Raw genomic sequence first — 22,464 nt, forward strand, 5'->3', positions numbered from 1 at the left:
GAGAAGCATGGAGGAATTGGATGAAAATTGCAACACTGAAATTTTTCATTGGTCCCATCTAAAACACTCCGCCACCTCCCTTTTCTTACCCTGGATAGCTGCGGCAAAGGCTCTAGGGGAATTGGGCACCCTAGAGTGTTGGGTGGCTAAGCAAGCCAACTTGACCTCAACCGCCATCAGTGACCTCTTCAAAGACAAGGAAATCACCAGAAAGGTGACATTGCAGAACCGGGCTGCCATTGACTACCTGCTCCTCATCCACCACAAGTGCACCAAATTTGAGGGTCTTTGCTGCATGAACCTGTCATCCCGAGTCCCAGATGTGAGAGTGACGCTGAAAAAGATGCAGAATCTCGTCCAGCAAATCAAGATTGAATCCAAGGGCTGGCTAGAGAATCTGCTGGACCAGTGGGGACTCTCCAGGTGGACTTCTTCAATTGTCAAAGACCTCCTTTGGGTTGTTTTCATCATTCTGTTAGTTTTATTTATGTTCAGTTTATTAAAAAGACTTTGCTTCTTGGTTATCACCACCGCATCCCCTCAAGTGAACCACATCCAAATCAAAGAAGACAGCAGAGAAGATGTGGAAGTATCTCTGCCGGAGTGGATGTGTGAGACTGAGAGACAGTTTTAAAAATTTTTTTTTTAAAAAACAAAAAAGGGGGAGATGTGGTGATGTGGTGTTTTATGATATGCTTATATGTTTCAATGGTTTAACCTGGTTACTCCTTTGCCCCCCTCCCAGTTGGTACACCCCAAACTCTAGCCACTCCCCCAATGCTCCTTACATGGTTGTTCTCCTCTCCTTGTTCTAGTCGGTGCTCCATCAATCACCCAAACTCCTCCCATTATTCCAGAAAGTTCGGTGTCCATCACCTCAACCCTCCCTGTTTATCCTTGTATGGCTTTTGTCAATCCCCTGAGATTCTGCCCCTTTCTGATACCTGCCCTCTGGAAATCCCCTAAACCTCGACGCCCCATTGGGGCATGTGATCCCTTTCCCTCCCCTTAAGACCATTGATCTGTGTGAATGTCCATCCCTATCCATATCCCCTCCCCCAGAAATCCCTATTGGCCCATGGCCAGGCCGTTCCCCCTTGTAACACTCTCCCTTATAAGTTGTTGCACACCATTACTCTGTGCTTGTTCTCCCTGGACTCCCTTCTGGCAATAAACCTGAAACTGTATCCACAGACAAGCCTCCTTGCAACTTCTTATCTTCTCCCTCATAGGGGCTGCTGACAGCCACAGCACCTGGGGCTTCAGCTCCCCTGGGCAGAGCTGAACTCCAGAGGAGCAGCTTTAAAGCCTTGAGCCTTCGGCTGCTTCCCACTCCTGCCGCACACCGCAGGTGCTGGCCGGGCTGAAGAGAGCAGTCACTGCAACATACATGATTAAGACAAATACCAATAGGATTTTTTTAATAGAAGCGCTGCAGAATAACTGGTATTAGATTTGAAATGGGAGCAACCAAAGAATGTCTCATTACTTGTATTACAACAGGAAAGACCAGCATGAGTATTTTGTGTCAGACTAGAAACAAAGGTCCTTCAAGACCGAAGAAATTATTAAAAAAGCATTCACAGAGTTACAAATAGGAGACTGTTTGATGCAACACAGACTTTGAAACATCAAAACGTCATTGGAATTGTATTATGGACCATAATACAAAGTACATCTTTTTTTGTAAACTGATGTCTGCCACTGAAACAGATAATCAAAGAGACCTCTTTTTCTTCCTACACTGACAACCAGAAAATAAAAGGGGGGGAAGAGACATACATGAAATAGGAATATAATGTATTTATGTTGGGAAGAAAACATACACAGTATTATATGGAAGCACAAGTAGCTTAATTGTTTAATAGCTTAGTTGCTGAATCTCAAAGAAAACATATTCTTTTACAATGTTATAAAACATAGTGAAGCAAGAAACGTGCAAGTTTAACTTTTATGAAAAAGCAAACTCCAAAGCACATTTAATAAACTAGTCAGGAAAATTGCATTACAAGGTTTGTAACTTCCAAAGTGCATTGCATTTATACTACATTGGCTTTGATCTTTCTGTTTAAGTTATTTTACAGACCAGGACACATAAATAATGAATTCCTCCTCTAACAAAAAAGAACTAGAAAAAAGTAGCAAATTGCAAACTATGAAGAAAGGCTCTAACTTGTATGTTAGATTTTCCATCTACCATTTCAACACATTGTCCAAACAGACCACTGAGCACTCAGTATCTTTTATGTTGCTGCTGTTGCAAGAGAGAAACAAATTCCTCTTACCTGTGCTCTAACTCTCGGATGGACAATATAACTCCAGAAGTCGATGCCTTTTGTTGCAGAGTGGCCAGAAACGTGAACTCACTTTTATTCCGGAAGAGCTGAATTAACTTCTCACTCACATGGGGCGCTGCATGGATTTCTCTTTCTGTATCTAAGAATTTTATTTTTAAAAAAAAAAAAAAAAAAAAAGGGAAATAACAGTCTAGTAAAAATGCTAAGTCAGAAAGATTCAGATCACATTTTTCATTTTCACATCAATATTTTTCATTTTTGAGAGTCATCTACCATGGTCCACCACTGCATTTTTTCAATGAAAAACCTAAATGCCATCTCTGTCAGCATGCCCACTTGTCACTTTGACAAGTTCACAACTGGTCGGCTACTGATTTTCTGATGGATTTTTTGACAGGATGCTGAGCCATTTGTGTCTGCTGTGAGCAGATTAAGTTGCTGTAAATAAGGTTTGCTGCAGTCAGATAAATAGGCTCCTAAATTCTGAGAAATCTCAGGCACTGCCTCTCCCAACACAATTCACCAAGCTCCAATTTCAGCTTTTACCACTGACTCTGTTACCACCTCTCCCTCGTACATCACAGGAAACCCGTCCTTGCACAGTGTAAGGCAGAGATGTATTATTGCTAATAATGCTATACGGCTGCGCTCCTGCCCGAGAAATAAATACAAGACGCTCGCAATCCACGGCCGTTTCAGGGATTTCTCACTTTAAACAAGCAAAGTATGACAGCTCATACAATATTTATTAAACTACAGCCTGACCAGACATATGCAGAAGCATTCCAGCCTCACTAATCCTGATGATGTCCAAGCAGCATACCTTCTCATAGTTGATCTTCTAAGAATCAAATGCATCATCTCCCACTGTATTCCTTTTTAACTCATCCTTTTATTCACTATACATCATCATTATGAAAGACAATTAACAACGAAACAGAGAAATCATGGCATTTCACCTTCCCGCCCATTTCCATGTCTCTCATGCTGGGCCTTTGTCACACACTTGTAGTTCCTGGATGTCACAACCAATTAGAAACCCAGTGTGCTTCCTTTCCAAAGGTTTTACTTTGAAGCCAAAAATGCTGGCACAAATTCTCAGCTGGTGAAAAACCAGATAACTCCACTGAATGCTGAGAATCCAGCCCAGCATGCGTGATGTAACACACAAAAGAGTGATGAAAATTACAATTCAGAATTTCACTGCAGGGAAAAAAAAAAACAAAACAATGCTACAAAAAGGCCCCGTTGTGTCATTAAATGAGGCTTTGCTGACAGAGAAGACAGACTGGCTTGGAAAACAACCTAAAACCTCAAACACACAACTACTGAGGGAATGCCATGGACTGAAACCAAATTCCAAGGAAAAGGTATTCAAGCATGTTTGGTAATTGGGTGTCTCAGTTTTTTTCTGTGCCGCTTAAAGCCCTCCAAATGAGCTTACACACCCAGACTCGTAACATGCTTGCACTCTGAAAGGCTCACCCCTGAGAAGTACTACAGATCAGACATCCAAAACACTAGTCATCTTTTAAAAATCTTTGCCAGGGGCTCGAGTTCCCCTGATAAATAAATACAGGGCCCACTTTACAGCAATAAACTACTTGTCTGTCCAGTGCCACTTTTATCATAGCAGAGGAAAAAGCTTCTAAGAGCAGAAATCATCTCCACTGCCATCATATAGTGGAATAGAAGAATAAACAATTCAGCACAGAAGACCAGATTTTGTCTTTATCTATTAGCTTTCATTATCTGTATAATTATCTTCACCTAGCAGGTGTTAATACTGGTCATAAATATCATGTATTTTTCTTTTAAAAAGCTGATGCAAGAGATACAGAACCATGTCTCCCACAGACCCATAAACTGGCCAATATCCAGTTTGATATCTACAGAAACAGACAACCCACTGGTAGCTAGTTCCAAGGCACAAGTAAGACTCAGAGGTAAAGTGTCCAAGAAGTGACAGATGAAGATAATTATCACTTTTTGAAGGTTAAAACCTTCATATCTTACAATTTTTTTTTCTTAAAGGTGTCACAATTACCAGAAATAAAATATGCCTTAACAAAGCTTTCAAAAATTCTTTAACATGAAAGCACAGGCAGTGCTGTCAGTGGAACATATATGTTTAAACTTCAGTCAAGCCTTGCAAAGTACAACAGTTTCTCATTATAGGAAGGGCCACTTCCCACCACCTATCCATCAAATTTTATACAAAAATATAAGGCTCCTTGCTCGGAATCATCTATGGTTCATCACTGCACTGATTACTTCAGCTAGAAACATACTTTGAAATATTTTGCTAGTCTCTACCACCTCTTCCTAGATATGAGTATACCAAAACCACATGAAACACTGATATTTGTTCACTATTGATTAAAACCGGGAAAATCCAAAGTTCTGAAATTCCAGAGTGTTGGGTCCAAACTACTGGGTAACAAATAGTATTGACAGACTGCTTTGCAACGCTGTGCTAGTGTAATTGGTACAAACAAAGTTATATAACCAGGCTTTTGGAAACTAACACACTTCTAAGTACAGTGCTATGTATTTGGGGAGCAAGTCCAGTCATTACCAGCACCTTGAGGCATCCCTACTACACAGGTGAAAAATTTTCTTGCAGATGCAAAAATGTCTACAGAAATGCTGCTTTTCACAGCCCAATCTCAGTAACTACAAGGGAACTCTCCCATTAGTTCCACGGTGAGATGGCAAATGCAACTGGACTGGTAAGCTGAGAAGCCCAGCAAGGCTGGTGGGGATGCAGAGGGCACACAGCCTGGGATTTTGGAGCTGAGACTGTCCCAGTGCTGAGCACAACCTGGGCTCGCAACCTGGAACCCAGATGCTGGGAAGGAGGGGTTTTGCAGACAACACTACATCACCCAGCTCCTGCCCGCATGGCACAGCCCCCCACACCTCTCTGGCAGTGTCTGCCCTCACACACCATCCCCAGGAACGTCAAGTTTGTGTTTTGCTTGATTTCTGCAGAAAATACCATACAAATGAACTGGGAGTAGAATCCATTTAGAATAAGAGCCTTCTATTTCCAGGTAGATTTTCACACTTCAACAAAAAAAAAAAAAAAAGAAAAATTGAGAATACATACACCCCCTCACCACAGGTGCCTGAAAGGCAAAATACTTTTTATGCTCTCTATAAAAATAACTGTCTGCTTGTAATGAAATGTCATATTTCCTACATAATATAGAACAACATAGGTTTATACAGCAATCTTCACTGAAACGTTGCTTCATGCTTGAATGATAATGCAATCTCAGCAAAATAAACAAACACAGATACGACTTTCATATGCCCTTCTATGTGATTATATTTTCTTAATTTGAAATAGTGACTGTCTGGAGGGTTTTTTAAAACATACCAGAGTGTTTCTAAAATTAAACGAGGAAAGAAAGAAAGCATACTCAGTTATAGGCAAGTCCAAGAGACACAAATCATCTCAGAGTACCAAGTAAAGGTAACTTTCTACCTTCAGCAAAACAAAAGCACAAGACACACCTATGTCAGAGAGAGCATATCTGTTGCTTGATTTTAATTCTTTTTTCTTTAAGCTGTGGGTCCAAGGAAGAAGTGCCAAACACAAACCAATGGTCCAGTTTCCCAGGACAGACAACAACAGCCATTTAGTCGCTACCATCCCCCCCCCCGGCCCAATCTCCCCCACACCCAGAGATGCCACCTTGCCTTCTCCTGGATGCCTTGTCCCCTGAGAGCCCATTCAGCCCCTGACCAGCACAGCCCTGCCAAGCCAAAAAGAGCTGCAAGAGGAAGCAGCACCCAGGCCTACACTGACAGCACAGCTCTGGCTGCAGAGCACACCACAGCACCCTGCCCAGCTGCAGCAAGTTCTTACACCCTGAGCCACACTGAGAAATCTTACCCATACCTGTAACTACTCAACAGTACTCACTATCAGCACCTTCCATATAAGTGTCAAACTTTTATTTTAACATAGGTGTTTTCACTTCACCTTAAAACCAAATGAATGGCGATGCTGCTCTGGGGCCAACGATGTAAGGCCTGGCTTTACCTCATATCTATGAACTGTGCAGGTATTTCAGCGCACACTAGCCCTAAATGACAAATGGAATTTGGTACAATAACTCAGGGTCACCATCAGTCCTTACCCAACCTGATTTAGACCCTCAAGTCACATCTTCCTGTGTGGATTCAATGCTCTATGCATCACCAGCTGTAGCAACTAAAAATTAAAACCTCAGGCTTTTGCCATTTATAACCCTGAACATATTAGAAGTCCCAGATAAGAGAAATGGAGGAGTTGGCATCAGCTCCATTAGAAACAGTGTAAGAAAATCACCACCACACAGAAGCAGACAAAATGAGTTAAAGAAGGAAAAGGATAATGCTAGGAAAGAAAGCAAAGGTCTTGCCAAGCTTCCTTTGACAGTGACAACAATCCACGGTACGAAGGGAAATACATGACCATTTGGGATGGAATGTTAAGTGATGAAAAATGTTCACCAGTTGTTAAATGCTGAATCCTAATCCATCTGGGGAATAATTTTTCTTGACGAGATGCCTCCATTAGAGGAAAAATACTAAAATTCAGTTCTGAATCAACTCATTTTCTAAAGCAATAGGTACATTTTATCATTCACTAGCCTGCTTGAATACCTTTTACTTCCCTTGGCAGAGAACATACTGCAGAACATATTGCTTTATTGGTAACTTCAATCATTTTAAAGCTATTTGCTTCAACATGCTTTCAGAAGAACCTCGGAACAGTCACTCTGGACAAGCAAGTAGAAATTAATCCTGCAACAACAGAGAATCTGGATTTAAGCTATAGCAATTAAAGAATTGAATATTACAGCTTTTGGACTTTTACCTTGCTATGGGCAAAATCCAATAAAACTGAAAATTGTATTAAAAAAAATAAAACAAAAAATCACCCAGTGCCCCACTTTTTTAAGTCACCAGCTTTACAAAAATGAAAACAAGATTAGAAGCATGATCCAAAACTAGCAACTCTCAGTGTAGGCAGTTCCTAACGGTTGCTGAGGATGAAAACACACAACAGCATCACAAAACCATGCTTGTTCACTGAAGCAGTTGCTTCACCAAAGCCTCTGAGTCATGTGGGATCCAGTGCACCTACTCCCCCCTCCTGCACACTGGTCTCAAAAAATGTCTTTTGAAGAACTGGTTTAAAAAAAAAAAAAAAAAAAAAAAAACACCACCACAAAAAAAAACCAACAACAACAAAAAAAACCACACACAAAATAAACAACAACAAAAAACCCACCAACCAACAACGCAAACCACCAGGGATAAATGCCCATTCCCACTCGTTTCCACCCTTCTAGAAGCATTCCTCAGTCTACACAAGTTACAAAAATTTCCAGAAGGGATGCTAACACTAATTATGGGGATCTTCTCCAAAACTAATCATTTCACTGCCAAGCAGAGAAATGCTTCAGGTACTTGTCCCTCCCTACTTACCAAGAGCAAAATGCAGATATTTGCAGATACCACCAATTTTTTATTTTGAGCTATGGGGATAAATTCACATAAATTTCTCTTTATTTGCAAAGAAAATAGAAAACTTCACAACATGCTTCTGTTGCAGGAAAAGGCACAGAGCCATGCACATCTCTCTGAGCACTTTGGGAGCTCAGTTGAGCCATAAGCACTAAGGCTGCAGACAGCCCCCACCGTGCTGCAGAGACCCGCTTGCCTGCACTGCTTCCACCCAAGCTAAATGATGGGGTTCAGTAAGCTGGGGGTACTGCCAAGGGAAAATAAATGTAAATTTATGTTAAGGTGCTAAGCCAGCATTTTGTTGCTCTCTGGGGCCCCTGCACTGGAACAGTGGGGACCAGGACCATCTGTTCTACTTGCCAGCAACCCAAAGAGAGGGGTCAAAACACCTTACCCTCCTCTGAAAAACTATGCTGCCAGGGAGGACCAAAGAGGGCATGATGTATTCTCATAAGCACATCTCTGCTCCTGTGTATTCTCACCAGCATAAGAAGACACTGTAGTTGTTTTTGCCTTGCTAGCTCCACTCAGAGTCAGTAATAAACTGTAGGAAATCATGTTCAACAGCACAGCTTTCTAAATTCTGATTATTCATTGTAAATCACTTTTTACATGTTGCTTCAAACAGTGTTGCTCAAGAATAAGATCCGTCTGCAGTGAAATGTTTGGTGATTTTAATATGCAAGACTCCTACAGAGATGATGTCTCATTTTAATTATTGTTTTGGTTTAATGGGTTTTCATTAAATTAGAGGATGGAGCAATTACCAGGGTGAACAGCTAATGTCACAAAGGTAAGTTCCCATGACTATACAGCAAAAGCAGTTCTGCTAGGTGGAAAAATAGTAATTCAATGTAAACTCTACTTTTGCATCATGCAAAACTACCCTTGGCTATATATGCTCATATACTGCTGTCATTTTGATATACATGTTTGTAAACTAGTTTACAAATAGGTCTCTCCTAACAAAATTCATGTAGCATTTAAAATTATATATACATATAAATAAAAATCCTTTCAGGAAATCATTGCAAACCCAGTCCTAGAACTCCACATGCCAGGGGCAGGAGCATTTTGAGTCACTGAAGAAATCAGAGAATATTATCAAATCACAGTTTCTCCTCATCCACTAATTTAGGTGATTTAATGCCTTAGTGTCAGACTCTTCACTTCTTGAAAATTGCCTTGACTTGAGCACCAGCTAGAGTGACCACACTCATGCTAATTAAGTAGTTGTCAGAGAGTCTTAAGTCCTCTGTTTGCTTTATCAGCATTTCAAACTGAACCCTGGCAACTGAGTACTCTGGAACAAACAGAGCAGCAGATACTGCACAAGACCTGGAAATGAACACATGCCAACAGTGAAGGCAGCCACCTCTGCTTCTCCAGCCCCAGCCAGCCAAAGGTGCCTTCAGTGGCAGAGAAATCACAGCGCCAGAGAGCTGTAGCAAATCCTATATCATGAAAATTCATATTGGTTTCCTGCCCCCCAGGGCTTTTCCTTGTCTTTTCCACCCACATGGGCAGAATGACCAAGGAAAGCACTGGAATCACCTCTCCAGCAGCACGAGGAGAAGCAGCAGCCTGGTTACACTCAAAGCCCAGTGACTGACATTGTCATCAAACCAACTGGCTGCTATGGACCAAAATCAGAAGCCTGCGGTCAGCTAAGGGGCTTTGGGGCAGGTTTCCTGCTGTCAACAACAGACATCACCTTGCTGAGGCAACACATCACCTGTTACTCAAGGCAGCTCCTTGAACTTACTTCAAGCATTTTAAGTGGCTGCTGAGCTCGTCTTCTCAAGTAGGCCCTGTTGTTTCCTCAAGGGATTCATGCTGAAATCAAGACTGTTTACAAATGGTTGACCCCTTAAATTAAATTCTTCGTTGAAATGCTTCAGAAGTTCACTATCACTAAAAGCACATAATCTGCTTTTAAATCATGTGAGTTAATCAAATTACATGTGTTGTTAGTTAATTAGTTCAGGAGTCACTGACTGTATCATCTTTTCCACTCTTTACTTACATTAGATAAGGTATCACGTTATTGTGGCTATAAAGATTGCTCTTTCAAAATTTGGAAAATGAAAACATTTTAACAGAAAGAACATGGATTTATACCAGCAACACTGTGAACAGAGCCAGTGGCAACACCAGGAAAATGGAGTAATTGCCAAGAATCATTCCCAGTGTGCTGTCCAATTTTACAGGAGGAGTACTGGCCACTTCAGGGATCTCTTTCAAGAGTATATTAAATACTAATGTCACACACAAATAATGAGCCACTCAAAAATATGGCTTCATGCAAAAGCAAGCTAAACATCTTTTTTCTTCACCTTCTACAAAGCATTTTCAAGTATGCTTGAAGTCACACAAAAATATTAGAGGTTGCTTTTAAAAATTATAATAATAGATACCAAAACTTGCAAAACACGTTCTGCATTTGTTTAAAGGAAACTTAAGGTGGTACCACAAGGTGAGGAACCCCTAGAACTAAAAATCAGACAAAGAAGGCAAGTTTTGCAAATAAGTACTAACTGTAGGTTTGGTCTTACTTCCTTCCACTATAACTCCAAGTGTGTTGGCAATCCAGAAATAAAATATAAGCTTAATAGAACACACAGAGATTAATCCATTTATATTTGTAAGCAATACGTAATCATTCTGATTTCTCATTTAGCACTCTTCTTTCTTCCAGGTAATAATAAATGCTGCTCATAATTCATGGCAACAATATTTTAAAAAAATAATCACAAGTACTTCTGAAGTGCTTTATGATTCCTAAGTTTACCACTAATATAAGAGATACAGCCAACAAGTAACACATTTCAAAAAAATTTTAAGTACCAGATTCCACTGGAGCAGGAGAGAAGCTGAATGCCTAAATTACTCTGACTTCGCTGAAAATCCCAGTCTAGCTTCAGTGAGGCCACACAGAAATTACAATTTGCCTCCCTGGTGAAAACCTGCATTCTTAAATGTGTAAACCAAAATACTACTTAAAATAGTTCATTAAAAGGGACATTTCAGCTAAGCAGAAATCTGACTTAGTTTCTTCACTGTGGAGAGAGGTTACTATGCCTAATGCAGCTAACAGACCTGGGTACACCTACACACAGGTTTTCATTTCCAGTCATTTTATCACATGAATAATCAACTAAAGACAATGAAATTCTCCTAGAGTTTGAGCAAGCATACGCTGAAGTGCTCTCTTGGTTCAAAAACTCCCAAAGACTTGACAGTCTAAATAGTTTTTTAATTACTTTTAAAGCACAGGTCATGTATTGCTAAAATGTTATGGTTTGGGGTTTTTTTATACTCTATATATGATTTATACAAGCATTAAACAACACATGTTTCACGAACTAATTCTCCCTTTTGTTTTCTTTCCCTGAGGAAAAAAATCCCTTCATGTTATTGCTAAAGCAAATTAAATCCTGGGTGTCTGTTTTATTTATTAACTGCATGATAACAGCATGAGGCATAATACATTTGTCAGAGTCCTTCTCTACTGAAGTATAATTTCTGCTGTCAGCCTCTTTATGTTTATACTCAATATTCTAGATGTCTTTGTTTCTTGGAACATACATAAGCACACATTTATATTTTTCTCCCAGAATAAGTATAAACGCTATTGGTGAAGTGTTTCACAACACCCACAACAAAGAGCCATAAATAGCTAACATACTTAGTCATTCTCCATGAGTTTTATATGATTTATTTGAGAGATTTAATAATTTCTTTTAAAAAGTCACAATAATAACTGTTTTATCTTTTTACACCATAATTATGATTTGGAGCATTGCTTTTCTTATTTCACCCAAGCATACCACAACTCATGAATAAAATATGACAACTTTGATAGCATCCATTGCTGTGGGTTCATCCGTAACAGGAAACGTGATTGGGGTACTAAGAGCTCCCTTTTTCTCCATAAGCCTTTGTTTCTGAAAGTAAGCTTTTATTTAAATAGAACTGCCACATGTGTCCCCCCTTTTCTGCGTTTCTTGCCATTAGCAGTAACACCAGCAATAATGTTTACTCTTTTTTTTAATGACTACATTTCGAAGCGATTAGGATGGCACGAAGCAAGACGAGCCGAATATCCTGTCTGAAAGCTGGCCCTCACATGATATCAAAAAACATTAAAAGCAATGCCAGTATCAGAGAACAAAAAGCTAAAGCAGAGGACATAATTTAAATATGTGAGCAATGCTATTGTAAAAGAGAAACTTTTTTTTCTGGCTCCATAATTAGTTACAATGAAGGAAACCTAAATTACTTCCACCATTTCCCAAACAAGATCGCTGTACCTAATACTGCAGGGTCCTCCTACCACAGCTTGTCAGTACATTTCCTTAAAAGGAAGGCTTCGGGTAAGAGCAATACACGAGGTTTCCAAATCATCAGCATTTACCAAATTATTCTACAAATATCATGTTTCAAGGCTGTGCTGCTTCACTTTCCAAACAGCATGATGAGCATCTGTAGAGTCCTCCACAGATGAAGAAAAATTATGACACATACACACACAAACCCCACTCTCCTCCCACATATCTTGGCTTTGTTATTTTCCCCAGTCCCCAGGAAGAGGCTGTAAATTTTCAAAATTATTATTCTCAATGAGCTGAAGTAGAAAGAGAGAAACAGAGGCAGATATTAATGCCATCTGTAGACAGCCCATCATAGAAGCAACAAGTATTTAAACTCCAAGATCCAGTTTTAGGTGTATTTCACTCTTAGAAGATCCTTGCTATGTTCCAGTTTACAAAAAGTTTTTTAAAAATGAAAATAAAAAAATAAAAGAAGGGGGCTACACAATAGAGAGCTAAGCTTTACAACACAAATTTATCTCCTTTGGAAGCATCTGTTCCCACTGATACCAAATGGAAAACTCACAGTTTCAGAGGGCAGAGGGAGGAGTCACCTGTATGTGCAAGGGAAGACAGACTAAAACAGTCCCTGCAGCTGTAGTGATCCTATACTATTTTTCCTATTTACAGCACAGGGGACCCACAACAAACTCTGCTGTAATGTAAGACATGTTGCCACAAATGAGGGAGGATGGGGGACAGAAAAGCTGCAATGAGAGGTTTTTAGGAAGCAAAATCAATTCTGAGCTACAGGACTTACTGCTCTAAAACAGTGATTCCCAGATCCCTGTTGTCAGAATTACAGGACCAACTTTGCTATTTTAGCAGATACACAACCTATAACGAAGGATTTCACCCCATGTTAGAGTGGGCATCAGGTGCCAAAACCAATTTTTGCCCATTATATTCGAAAAAATAAAAACCTAATGTTCTGCACTTTGTATCATTGAATAGGCCACAAAAAGCAAGGCAATCACATGATATAATGCCATAAAACCAGCACAGTATGACATGAATGCTTCATGCCATTTATGTGGTGAAAATGAAAAAATAACAGAAAAAGCGTTCCCCTTCTGTGCCATTTATACACCCACATGGCAGGTGGCTGGATTATTCTACAATTTGGCATAGAAGAAGTAGGTTGAGGTCTCAAGTAGCATCTAATCTTTATTCTTGATAGATAGTTCAAGACAGCAGGATTTTTCACCACAGGAAATGGTCCATGCCTGGCTCCTTTATAAGGTCTGGTTGCATCTGCCCTTGTGTACTTCTTTAAGGTACAAAATCTTAAAAAAAATCTCATGTGATAGTAATTTCAAATAACACCACTTCCTCTTAGGCAAAAGATGTAGCTGTGTTTAGAAGTAATTTAATCAAGTTGGCCGAGTGTAAATATTTTTCTCAGTTATTAACAAGTTTCTACTAAAATTGGTTTAAAATTAAAGATTTCACCCTTGGGGTCAAAATACACCATAATGTGCCACTTTGTTTCATTGCCTACAGTGAGAACTCAATTCTTGAGCATTGCTTTTCCCATCCTCTGCATTTCAAGCAGTTTTAGCTCAGCAGTTCCTACTAATGCTCCAGTTCTGTTCTCTTTTAACCCAGCATCTGTTCAGCAACCCAGAGCTGCAATATGAGGTGCAGGGGCTGGGGCAGGATTCTTTACCCACACTACTCAGGGACTTGCCCCAAGGCAGCACAACTCCAGTGCCAACTCTGCTCCACCCCAACTTCCCACAGCTCTCACAAGCATCTGACAAGATGCTATAGAATATTGTTACTCCACTTTAATACTTGTTTACTAAACAAGGAGCTAATTACAGTATGATATGACTTAAGAGTATCCATTTGCCAAAATTGTTGCACAAGAAAGAATTTTTGTTGTATTCCTATTCTGATGAAGATACAAGAAGCTCAAACTGTTATTCTTACTTTCATCTGAGCTACTTTCATTTTAAGGACTTAGATGTTCACATGGTGTGGAACACCCTTACTAGCAGCATCAGAAACTAATTTCTGCATCCCCCTCTCAGCCCATTAAAGAGCAAAGAACTTTTGTTTCCTTTCTGCTTATCTTCATGATAGGACTTTGTCAACAGGTTGCCAGAAGCATTCAAGGCTTTTAGCACACTACAGAAGTACTGAAGTGCTTATCCCACTTCCCCTCTGTACTCACCATCGTGGCAAATGAAGACAAGTAGCACAATTACTGCCTCCCAGGAAAGCAAAAATAACTGTCAAGGACAGAGGCAATGTGTGCTCAGAATTCTCTCCTAATCATTACAGACATGATGGGAAATTCAAAAAATGTCAAGTAACAGAAGCCAGCATGACAGCATTCAGGACGGGGGAAAAAAAGGAAAAGTAGAAATTGGTCACTGTTGTTTAGTGTGACTAGTTTTCTATTTTAGTCTACACTTACTCCGAAGCAGGGGGCAGGGGTGTTTTAAACAAGAGAATACAGAATGAGAAACTCTGAAATGATTTACAAGTTATACCTTCATATCAATATGCTGGATAAATTTTACACCTAGACAAGTTTCTAACAATTCAAACGTTAAACAAGAAACAGCCAAGACAGGATGGGTATTTAAGAGTATTTTAAAAACTACCTCTGGGAACTGACAAAGTTAATAGTAGTTTATGTATCTTCAAAGCCTCAAAGCATTGTTTAATAATTATGTCTCAGGTGATCTTTAATTTTCTCCACTGAAGATGATTCATCTCACTCAACCCCTCTTAGCTCACTGTATTCAATTCCAGATCATTTGTCTGTTCTGAAAATGGTTTTTGCAAAGGTAAAAACCCACACTTAGACTAATGGCTTCACTGAAAGAAAAAAATTGCATTGTGTATACAAAACACATTAAAATATTAGCTCTATTAAAATATATATATATAATTTATATAAGTTAGGCAGATGTTTGAATTAAAGTATCACAAGCACACCTTGCTCAACCCTCTGGGGATGAATATTCCAAAACCTTTCTTAACTACAGCATCACACACCTTTTTCCAGGGGGCTCCTGTCTCACAGTCAGTGCACAAAGGAAAGAACAAAGTAAAAACTATTTAACAAACAAGGATCCTAAGTTTTGCTTTATTTTTATTGTTCAAGGCTCACCTTGAACAGTAAATCTACCATATTCAAATCCTCCTCTGAAGGCAGAACACACCATGACCAAGCTACTTATTCCAGCACAGTATTTGAGCCTTCTACAAATATTAATGAATTCTCCATACCACTGTTGTTAGAGGCATTAGCACCTCAATTTTACAGGTGAGCAACACAGCAAAAGTAAGGTTCTAATTCACTAACACAAACCCCCACGTTATCCAAGTTGCATCCTCCAAAAACACTTGTTAAATAGCAGTGCACTTGTCAAATACCACGAGTGCTTTACAGCCACATCAAATCTAAACTTTCTGTGCTTTTCCTGATTATGCTGCCCTAATGCAGCCTGCACCATAAGCAAACCTTTACCTAACTCTACTCCCCTGGTCCAAGGCTGCAGTCTTTGTGTTTCCCATCCAGGCCACTGCCTCTCTCTCTCCAGGCTGCTTCTCCCAGCTGCTGTGCACAGCTCCCCTTACCACGCTCTTGATGCCTGCACCTCTCTCCCTTCTTCCTCAAGTTAAAGTCCTTGTATCATCCTTGTCACAATTTTCCTGCCTGGCCATCACCTGATTCCTTCTTGGCCTGCAGCTCCTCCATACAGCTCTTTCTCTCACCTCTCCCCTCCCCATGCCCATCTGAGGCCATTTCCTTGCCCTGCCTGTCAGAGTTCACCTCATCCAGCTGCTTCCACCCATGTGCCCAGCACCAGCCTGTGTCACTCCTGGCTCTCAGGGGAGCCTGTTCATCCCAACCATGTCATTGTCACTCAGTCCTTGTCCCTAGACTTCCAGCTTTCACCCCCCTCATTCCCAGCTTCTACAGAGGGAAGAAGGGGTGAAAAGCAGGGAAGGAAGGGGTGAAAGCAGGACAAGCACTCAAGACCCCAAGAAGAGATCAAGGCCTGCTGATGGACACAAGCCCAGAAACTATCCCCATCAGAGAAGTCACAGTTTCCTCCATCCTGCTGGCTGCAGTCAGCCCAGCTGTTGGCATCCTCTTTAAATTCTCATTTTAGCTGTGCTTCACAGAGCAGCTCTGACAAAGGGCTAACACCTCTGTCAACACTCTGGGATGGTAGGCAGCTGCCATGGCTCCTAAGGACCAGGCTGGAGCTTGGTAAAACAAGGGAACATCTCAAGGGATGGGTGTGGAGCACCAGTGAGGATCCCACTCTCCAAGGGATGGGCTGGGCCCTATTTCTCACAACCCCACAAGCCTCCATCATAGGGACAGACACACACTGGCAAGAGAGGTGCCCGTGGTTGCCTTCAAAGCCAGCCAGCCCTGAAAGCAGATCAGCTTTGAGTAAACCACCAATTCTGCCATGCCCAGGTGAGAGGGGGATTCTCAGAAGGGAAACCTCAGTGGAAAGACAAGAGAAACAGCCAAAATTAAGCACCAAGGAATGTTACCGCATGACGGGGGCAAGAGGCTGATCCACACCTCAGGTGTCAAGGTGCTTTTACTGACACATACAAAAGCTTTTTATCTGATGGCAGCTGCCTCTCCCTCGTGAACTCCCAGGACGCCCAGGACAGGCATCCCACAGGCAACATGGAGCAAAACCCCAATTTTACTCACCCCTGTAGGAACCAGAGTAGGCCTACACAGCATGACGCAGCAATGGCAAAATACCTCACTCTGACATTTAAAAAATAAAATAAAAGCTTACAAGTTCAAGGAGCTTGCAGAGTTTCCACAAAGATAAACCTGTGTGGTGTGGTGAGCTGCAGGACACCCCTGTGAGGGGATGTACTGCTGGTTCTGGCCAGCCCCACCTCAGAGAACAGCCCAGCCCCTCACCCAGGCCGGCAGTAAATCAGGGAAAGTGCATTTTAAAAGGGGGGAAAAAAAAAAAATCTTGTCCAGCTGGAGGGGAGCAGCTGTGCAGGCACACAGCCACAAGTTCAAGTGACAGTGGGCAATAACTGGTTAAAAAAAAAATAAAAATAATAAACAGACATTCCTTTCCAACAGTGCAAGGGTCATCAGCTGCTCTGCCAACTGTCCCAAAGCACATAAAGGAAGGGGCTGCCAGCAGCCTCAGGTGTGCCCGGAGAGTCTGCCCCAAAAGCCCCAGCATTCCCACAAGGTGGGATATCCAGATACACCATCATGGAAAAGATACTAGAGCTACTCTCTCCTGTGACAGCTGAAAGCAGAACTAAGATTTCCAGCCACCCATGTTGTGCCTTCCTAATTTTTCTGCTACTATAATATTTCTGCTCTGTAAAAACAACACTGCTGATACTTAATATTTCCTATAAACATAGCAGGAGGGATCCCACAGAAAGCAATGACTCTTGTCTCATTATCTCACATAAAGAGGGACTGACGCCTGAATTCCAAAATTAAAAGTTTATCTCTCCTGCTCACTGCAGACCTCCCACCACCTGCCCCAGGAAGAATAATGACATGTTTCCTCCCTCAGCTGTTATCTGCTCCCTCTCATCCAGTCCTTGGCTATTTTCTGAGCTCTGCAGCTCACACACCTTGCACATTATGCTGGCGTAACAGAGTTTAACACTTGAAGTGGATTAAAACCTTGGCCATAGTACCCAGGCCACTGAGACTGAGGGTGAGTAGTTCAGCACAGATGGACAAAGGCAGCAGCCTTCACCTGGCCTTGGAATTCAGTGAGCACAGCTCAGTGCTGAGCTGCTGCCCCAAGCACATCACCAGGGCACAACAAGTGTATGCTGAAGACTATCCTACCAGAAGCAGAGCTAGCATGCCTGAAATAAAGGATATGTGCCCACTCCTGATGACAAGATCAACTTAGGCAATTGCTCTTATACACCAAAACACGGCAGAGTTGGCCAGCATTCAAACCTCTTTCAGTTTGGCACTGCAAAACTTGACTTCTTGGACTGAGATTCCTGGAGTGGGATCTGGAAACACTTCTACTCTCTAAGTGAGGAATTAGTCTAAAAAAAGTCAGGATTCATAAAACACTGAAGGAAAACACCAACAGAGAGGATTGCACTTCATCTGGAAGCTCAAGAGAGTCTTCTGGGAGGCACCTGTACCCACCTTAGAAGTGCAGCTTTGATCTCTCTTTTGGCCTGAAGCAGGACAGTCCTTTTGTTTCAGGAACTCAGCAAGTTTCACTCTTCTTTCACAAAAACACTGCCTTTCCCTGTGCTTTAAGATACTTGTTATTCTTTCACCTCTCCTGTTGGAGCCATGACAGTACAGAAAAGAACTCAGCAGTCTCTAGTACATAGTGGGAATAAGGAACATGACTGAACTCTGTGCTGCAGGAGCTCCAGGCCAGGTGTTTCTCTTAGAAATCCAGTGGGTGTTTAATACAAGTCAAGAAACGGTCAAGAACAAAGCACTGTGTATCTCTAGACTTTGAACAGTACTTGGTGGTTCCTTTTGCTGAGTGCTAAACATAGTATACATAGTAAAAAGACCATTCCTAATTTAAAGGCTCAGTTGAAAAATACTGCCAGATTGCTAGGAAAGGAAACAGCAAAGCCTTAATAAACTTTCGGGGGCGGGGGGAAACTGTTTTTTAAGTAAAGGCTGTAAGTCTCTGTTAGCTCAAAAGAGATGTTGCAGGAAGAATTAAAAAGAAATAGGCAGAGCTGACAGGTTGCAAAAATTTTACTTCCATAACAGGAACTGAACATGGAACAAAAGTTAGACGGGTTAAAGTAATCACATAATTTAACAGCTAGGCTAGAAATTGGTCTCAGTCTATCTAGAAACAAGATGACCAGTTAACATCCTCTTGCCTTATTTATCATCAGAGCTTCCCTCTGCCACTGAACTCAAGAGCCTGATAAGTCAGAGTCAGGACAAGCCCTACTTCCCTGCTATCTGAAACAGAGAACAGGACTGAGCCCCATCAAAGGAGCCATAGCTCAGGGTTTCTTAATGTACTACAATTTACATGATAATCCTGTTCTGATCCTGTAAATTTGTCATGTCTGTAAGATACTATTTACAGATGTCTTACATTCACTGTTTGTAAGATGTTATTGTAAGGCATTAGGTGAAAAATTCATATTTTCCGTATGTTTCTTTAAGGCAGATTTTCCACCCACGCCCAGAACCATTTCCTTGAATTCACTGGAGATAGGGGTCAGACATCAGGATCCTGGTGCTCCATTCCCCAGGAGCACTCTGGTCAAGCATCTCCACTTGCCCTCCTTTGTCCCTTCATGCTACAGCAACTCATCTGCCCACAAAGACATTTTTCCCCACTCTTGTGTGTATAAATTAAAACATACATAATTAAGACCCCACAATGTTAGGGATCTTAAGAATCAGACTGTTTGCAGAATTGCAATTATGAGTTACATATCTACATTTCCTCTAATTCACACTGTCAGCACTTACACTGCTTTTTTTTTAAATTTCTTCATTCCCATTTCACTGAGAATGGAACTGAAACATACAAATAACAGAACTGATCAATCAAAAATCCAGCTGAAATACTCTAACAATCAAAGTCCATGCCCAGCAGGACCACTCAGATGACCATATTTAATTATAAGTTTCTATGGTTTTCTGAATTAGGAACAGATTTGCTTGCCCAAAGGCAGCCCACATCTCTCAATTGCCACTTTGGTTCTACCACACTGTCATACAATTTGCAACAGAGCTGAATTTGTTTCTTTGCCTATAAAGCTGCTTCACACAGAAATCTGAGGTTTGGCTGTTAATATCAATATTACTAAAAAATCAGAATACTCCACCAGCTTCACTGGGATGGTCTCAGACTGAAATCACAAACTCTCCAGGGAAAAAGAGTCTTTCTACATTTCCTCTAGGATAAATTAAATCATGACATCACTCCCCAGAAACTATGTAACAAACAGTATGTCACTAACTGTAAGAGAGCTATCACTGATCAAAAGCCTAATTAAAAATAATAGTTACCCTTTCTTTTGTGCATATCTTCATATCATCCCCCTTTTTCATTTCCTCTTTTTGCCTCTAAAGGCAACTGAAAGAACGCTCAAAACTTATAGAGCTTTCTCTTTCAAATAGTTTCATTCACAAAAATGAATCTCACTTAGGAGAACATTCCATATTTTCACTTACCCTGGACATATAACTGTCCGGGTTGGGAAAAAATTACCATTTCTCTACCTCAAAGATGTAAACTTGCTGGGACATGCAAAAGAACACTCTCAGTTTTAACAGCTCCAGTATAGCCATCTCACAAGACAGAAAATATTCCATGGGGAACTTTTTTGTAAGCTCAGAGCCCTGATACATTGCTGTCAAAGGTAGCAGGCGAAACTGTCACTGTAAAAACCACATGCCAAAGAACATACAAACTCTTTTTATTTCCTAAACTAGGGAATCCTCAGCAGTGAAAGCCGGCTAGGGAAGAGGTCTTCTAATGTCGCTCCATGTGCAGTAATCATGCTGCCAGGTGAACCAGGTCCAGCCCTGCCCAGAGGCTCCAAGGGCACACTGCAGCAGTGGAGCCCAGCAAGGCACAGCACACATGACCTGCTCACACGTGGTAAGGACAAACCAGAGCAGAGCTGTGCTGAGAGGACCACATCTTCCAGGCAGGAATAGCTGGTCCAAGAGGATACAGTAATTCTGAAACTAAGCACTAACTTCCAGACTCTCCTCTCCTCTGGGAGTGTCATGTTGGACAAGGGGTTTTTTTGTAGAGGGAGAACGCATTACTTCTAACTTAGACATAGCAATCGTCCATACATTGCTCCGAGTTCTATATTGGTTTTACTGCATGGCAAGATAGAAATCAAACCAGGAGTATCTCCTGGTTCCAGCCAAAGGACCTGGCACACAGCCAGACTGTAGTTGTACAGTAAGTCACCTCTGTGACTTAAAAAGGGAATCCATACAGCTGCCAACATACAGCTGACATTTAACAAATAACAGATAGGAACAAGAAGGGAAGAAGACAACAGGGCAGCCTCAGACTTCCATCCCAGCTGACAGCAAAGGCCTTCAGTCTTTTCACGACCCAAGGGCTGATGAGCTTTACTGAAGAGTCATTTTCCTGAGCCACCTTCCAGGAAGTTTTACACTAGAGGTGATACTCAAGCACAGGGCTGTTCCTGTGTGCAAGAAGAGTTTCTGTTCTGGGAATTTAAAAAAGCTTTATTTACCTAACTACAGTCTTCACATTGTTTATTCATTTCGTACGGTGAATGTTTGTTTATTGCTTCCCATGAACATTTATCTTTCAGTTTACCTGTTCATATGAATTTTTTAAGTTCCACCTTTTTTACACCAGTCCTAAGTTCCTAAACTACAGGTGGGCAACTCCAAGGAGAAAATAAGAGAATAAACAGAACATCTTCACCATTAACCTTTCAAAGCTACTTTCAGTCTCAATGGTCTCAATCCAAGTCCTGACAAACACATCTCGGACTTCTTCCCTACAGCTCTGACCACCAGTCTGTGAAAACTCACCACAACAGCTCATCAGCATGGTTGCAATTAACTGCATGGAACAGGAATTGGAATTATTAACATATTTAGGCCACTGCAGTTCTTAGAGGAATGACTATACTTTAATACTGTTTGTACATAATACACAAACCTGGAGTCAGGGTATCAAAAGAAAAACAATTGATATCTTTAAATTAAAGGAGTCAATGCTGCTCTTCTGGACACTAATTTGGGAGTTAAGCTCCTTGTATCATAAAAGACAGGAAACAAATCCTGAGGTGGTCTCCAGAAGTCTCTCTCCTCTGACTCCTAAACTGGTCTTGGCCAGATAAAGAATGAACTAAGATTAGAGACCCACTTCCTTTATTACTTACAGTAAAGTCAGCTTGGACTGCAGATCCAGAACTGAAGCGAAATGAGATCATAATCATTTGCCTCTAAAAACAGCTACAGAAGATAGATATGAAAAAGAGAGACACTAACATGCACACTTCAACACTGAGTAAAGCACAGTAAAGAAAAAACATAGGAAATCTCCACAATAAAAATGTTCCCAATTATGCTTTAATTCACATGTTAATCTCAAGTCATAGAAATGTCTTTCTTGCGTAATCAGTATATTGTAGCAACTCACTGCTTCTACTCCTTGGGACATTGTCCCTTAATCTAGACCTTACTTAAATACATTGTAAAACTACATCCAGAATTTCACTCAGTAAAAATACAAACAAAACCAACGACATTTTAAAACATT

At 40.9% G+C, this 22,464-nt stretch overlaps 1 protein-coding gene across 3 annotated transcripts in view; it reads right to left on the minus strand.

Moving 5' to 3' along the window:
* NELL1 (neural EGFL like 1) overlaps positions 1 to 22,464 on the minus strand; it is a 297,795-nt gene that overhangs the window by 270,483 nt on the left and 4,848 nt on the right. For all 3 annotated transcript variants that reach the window (XM_039552597.1, XM_039552596.1, XM_039552595.1), the window contains exon 3: positions 2,286 to 2,436. In XM_039552597.1, coding sequence (XP_039408531.1) covers positions 2,286 to 2,436 — 151 coding nt within the window. The remainder of the gene's footprint in view (positions 1 to 2,285; positions 2,437 to 22,464) is intronic.

This window comes from Corvus cornix, chromosome 5 (assembly GCF_000738735.6).
Source record: "Corvus cornix cornix isolate S_Up_H32 chromosome 5, ASM73873v5, whole genome shotgun sequence".
Classification (NCBI taxonomy): domain Eukaryota; kingdom Metazoa; phylum Chordata; class Aves; order Passeriformes; family Corvidae; genus Corvus; species Corvus cornix.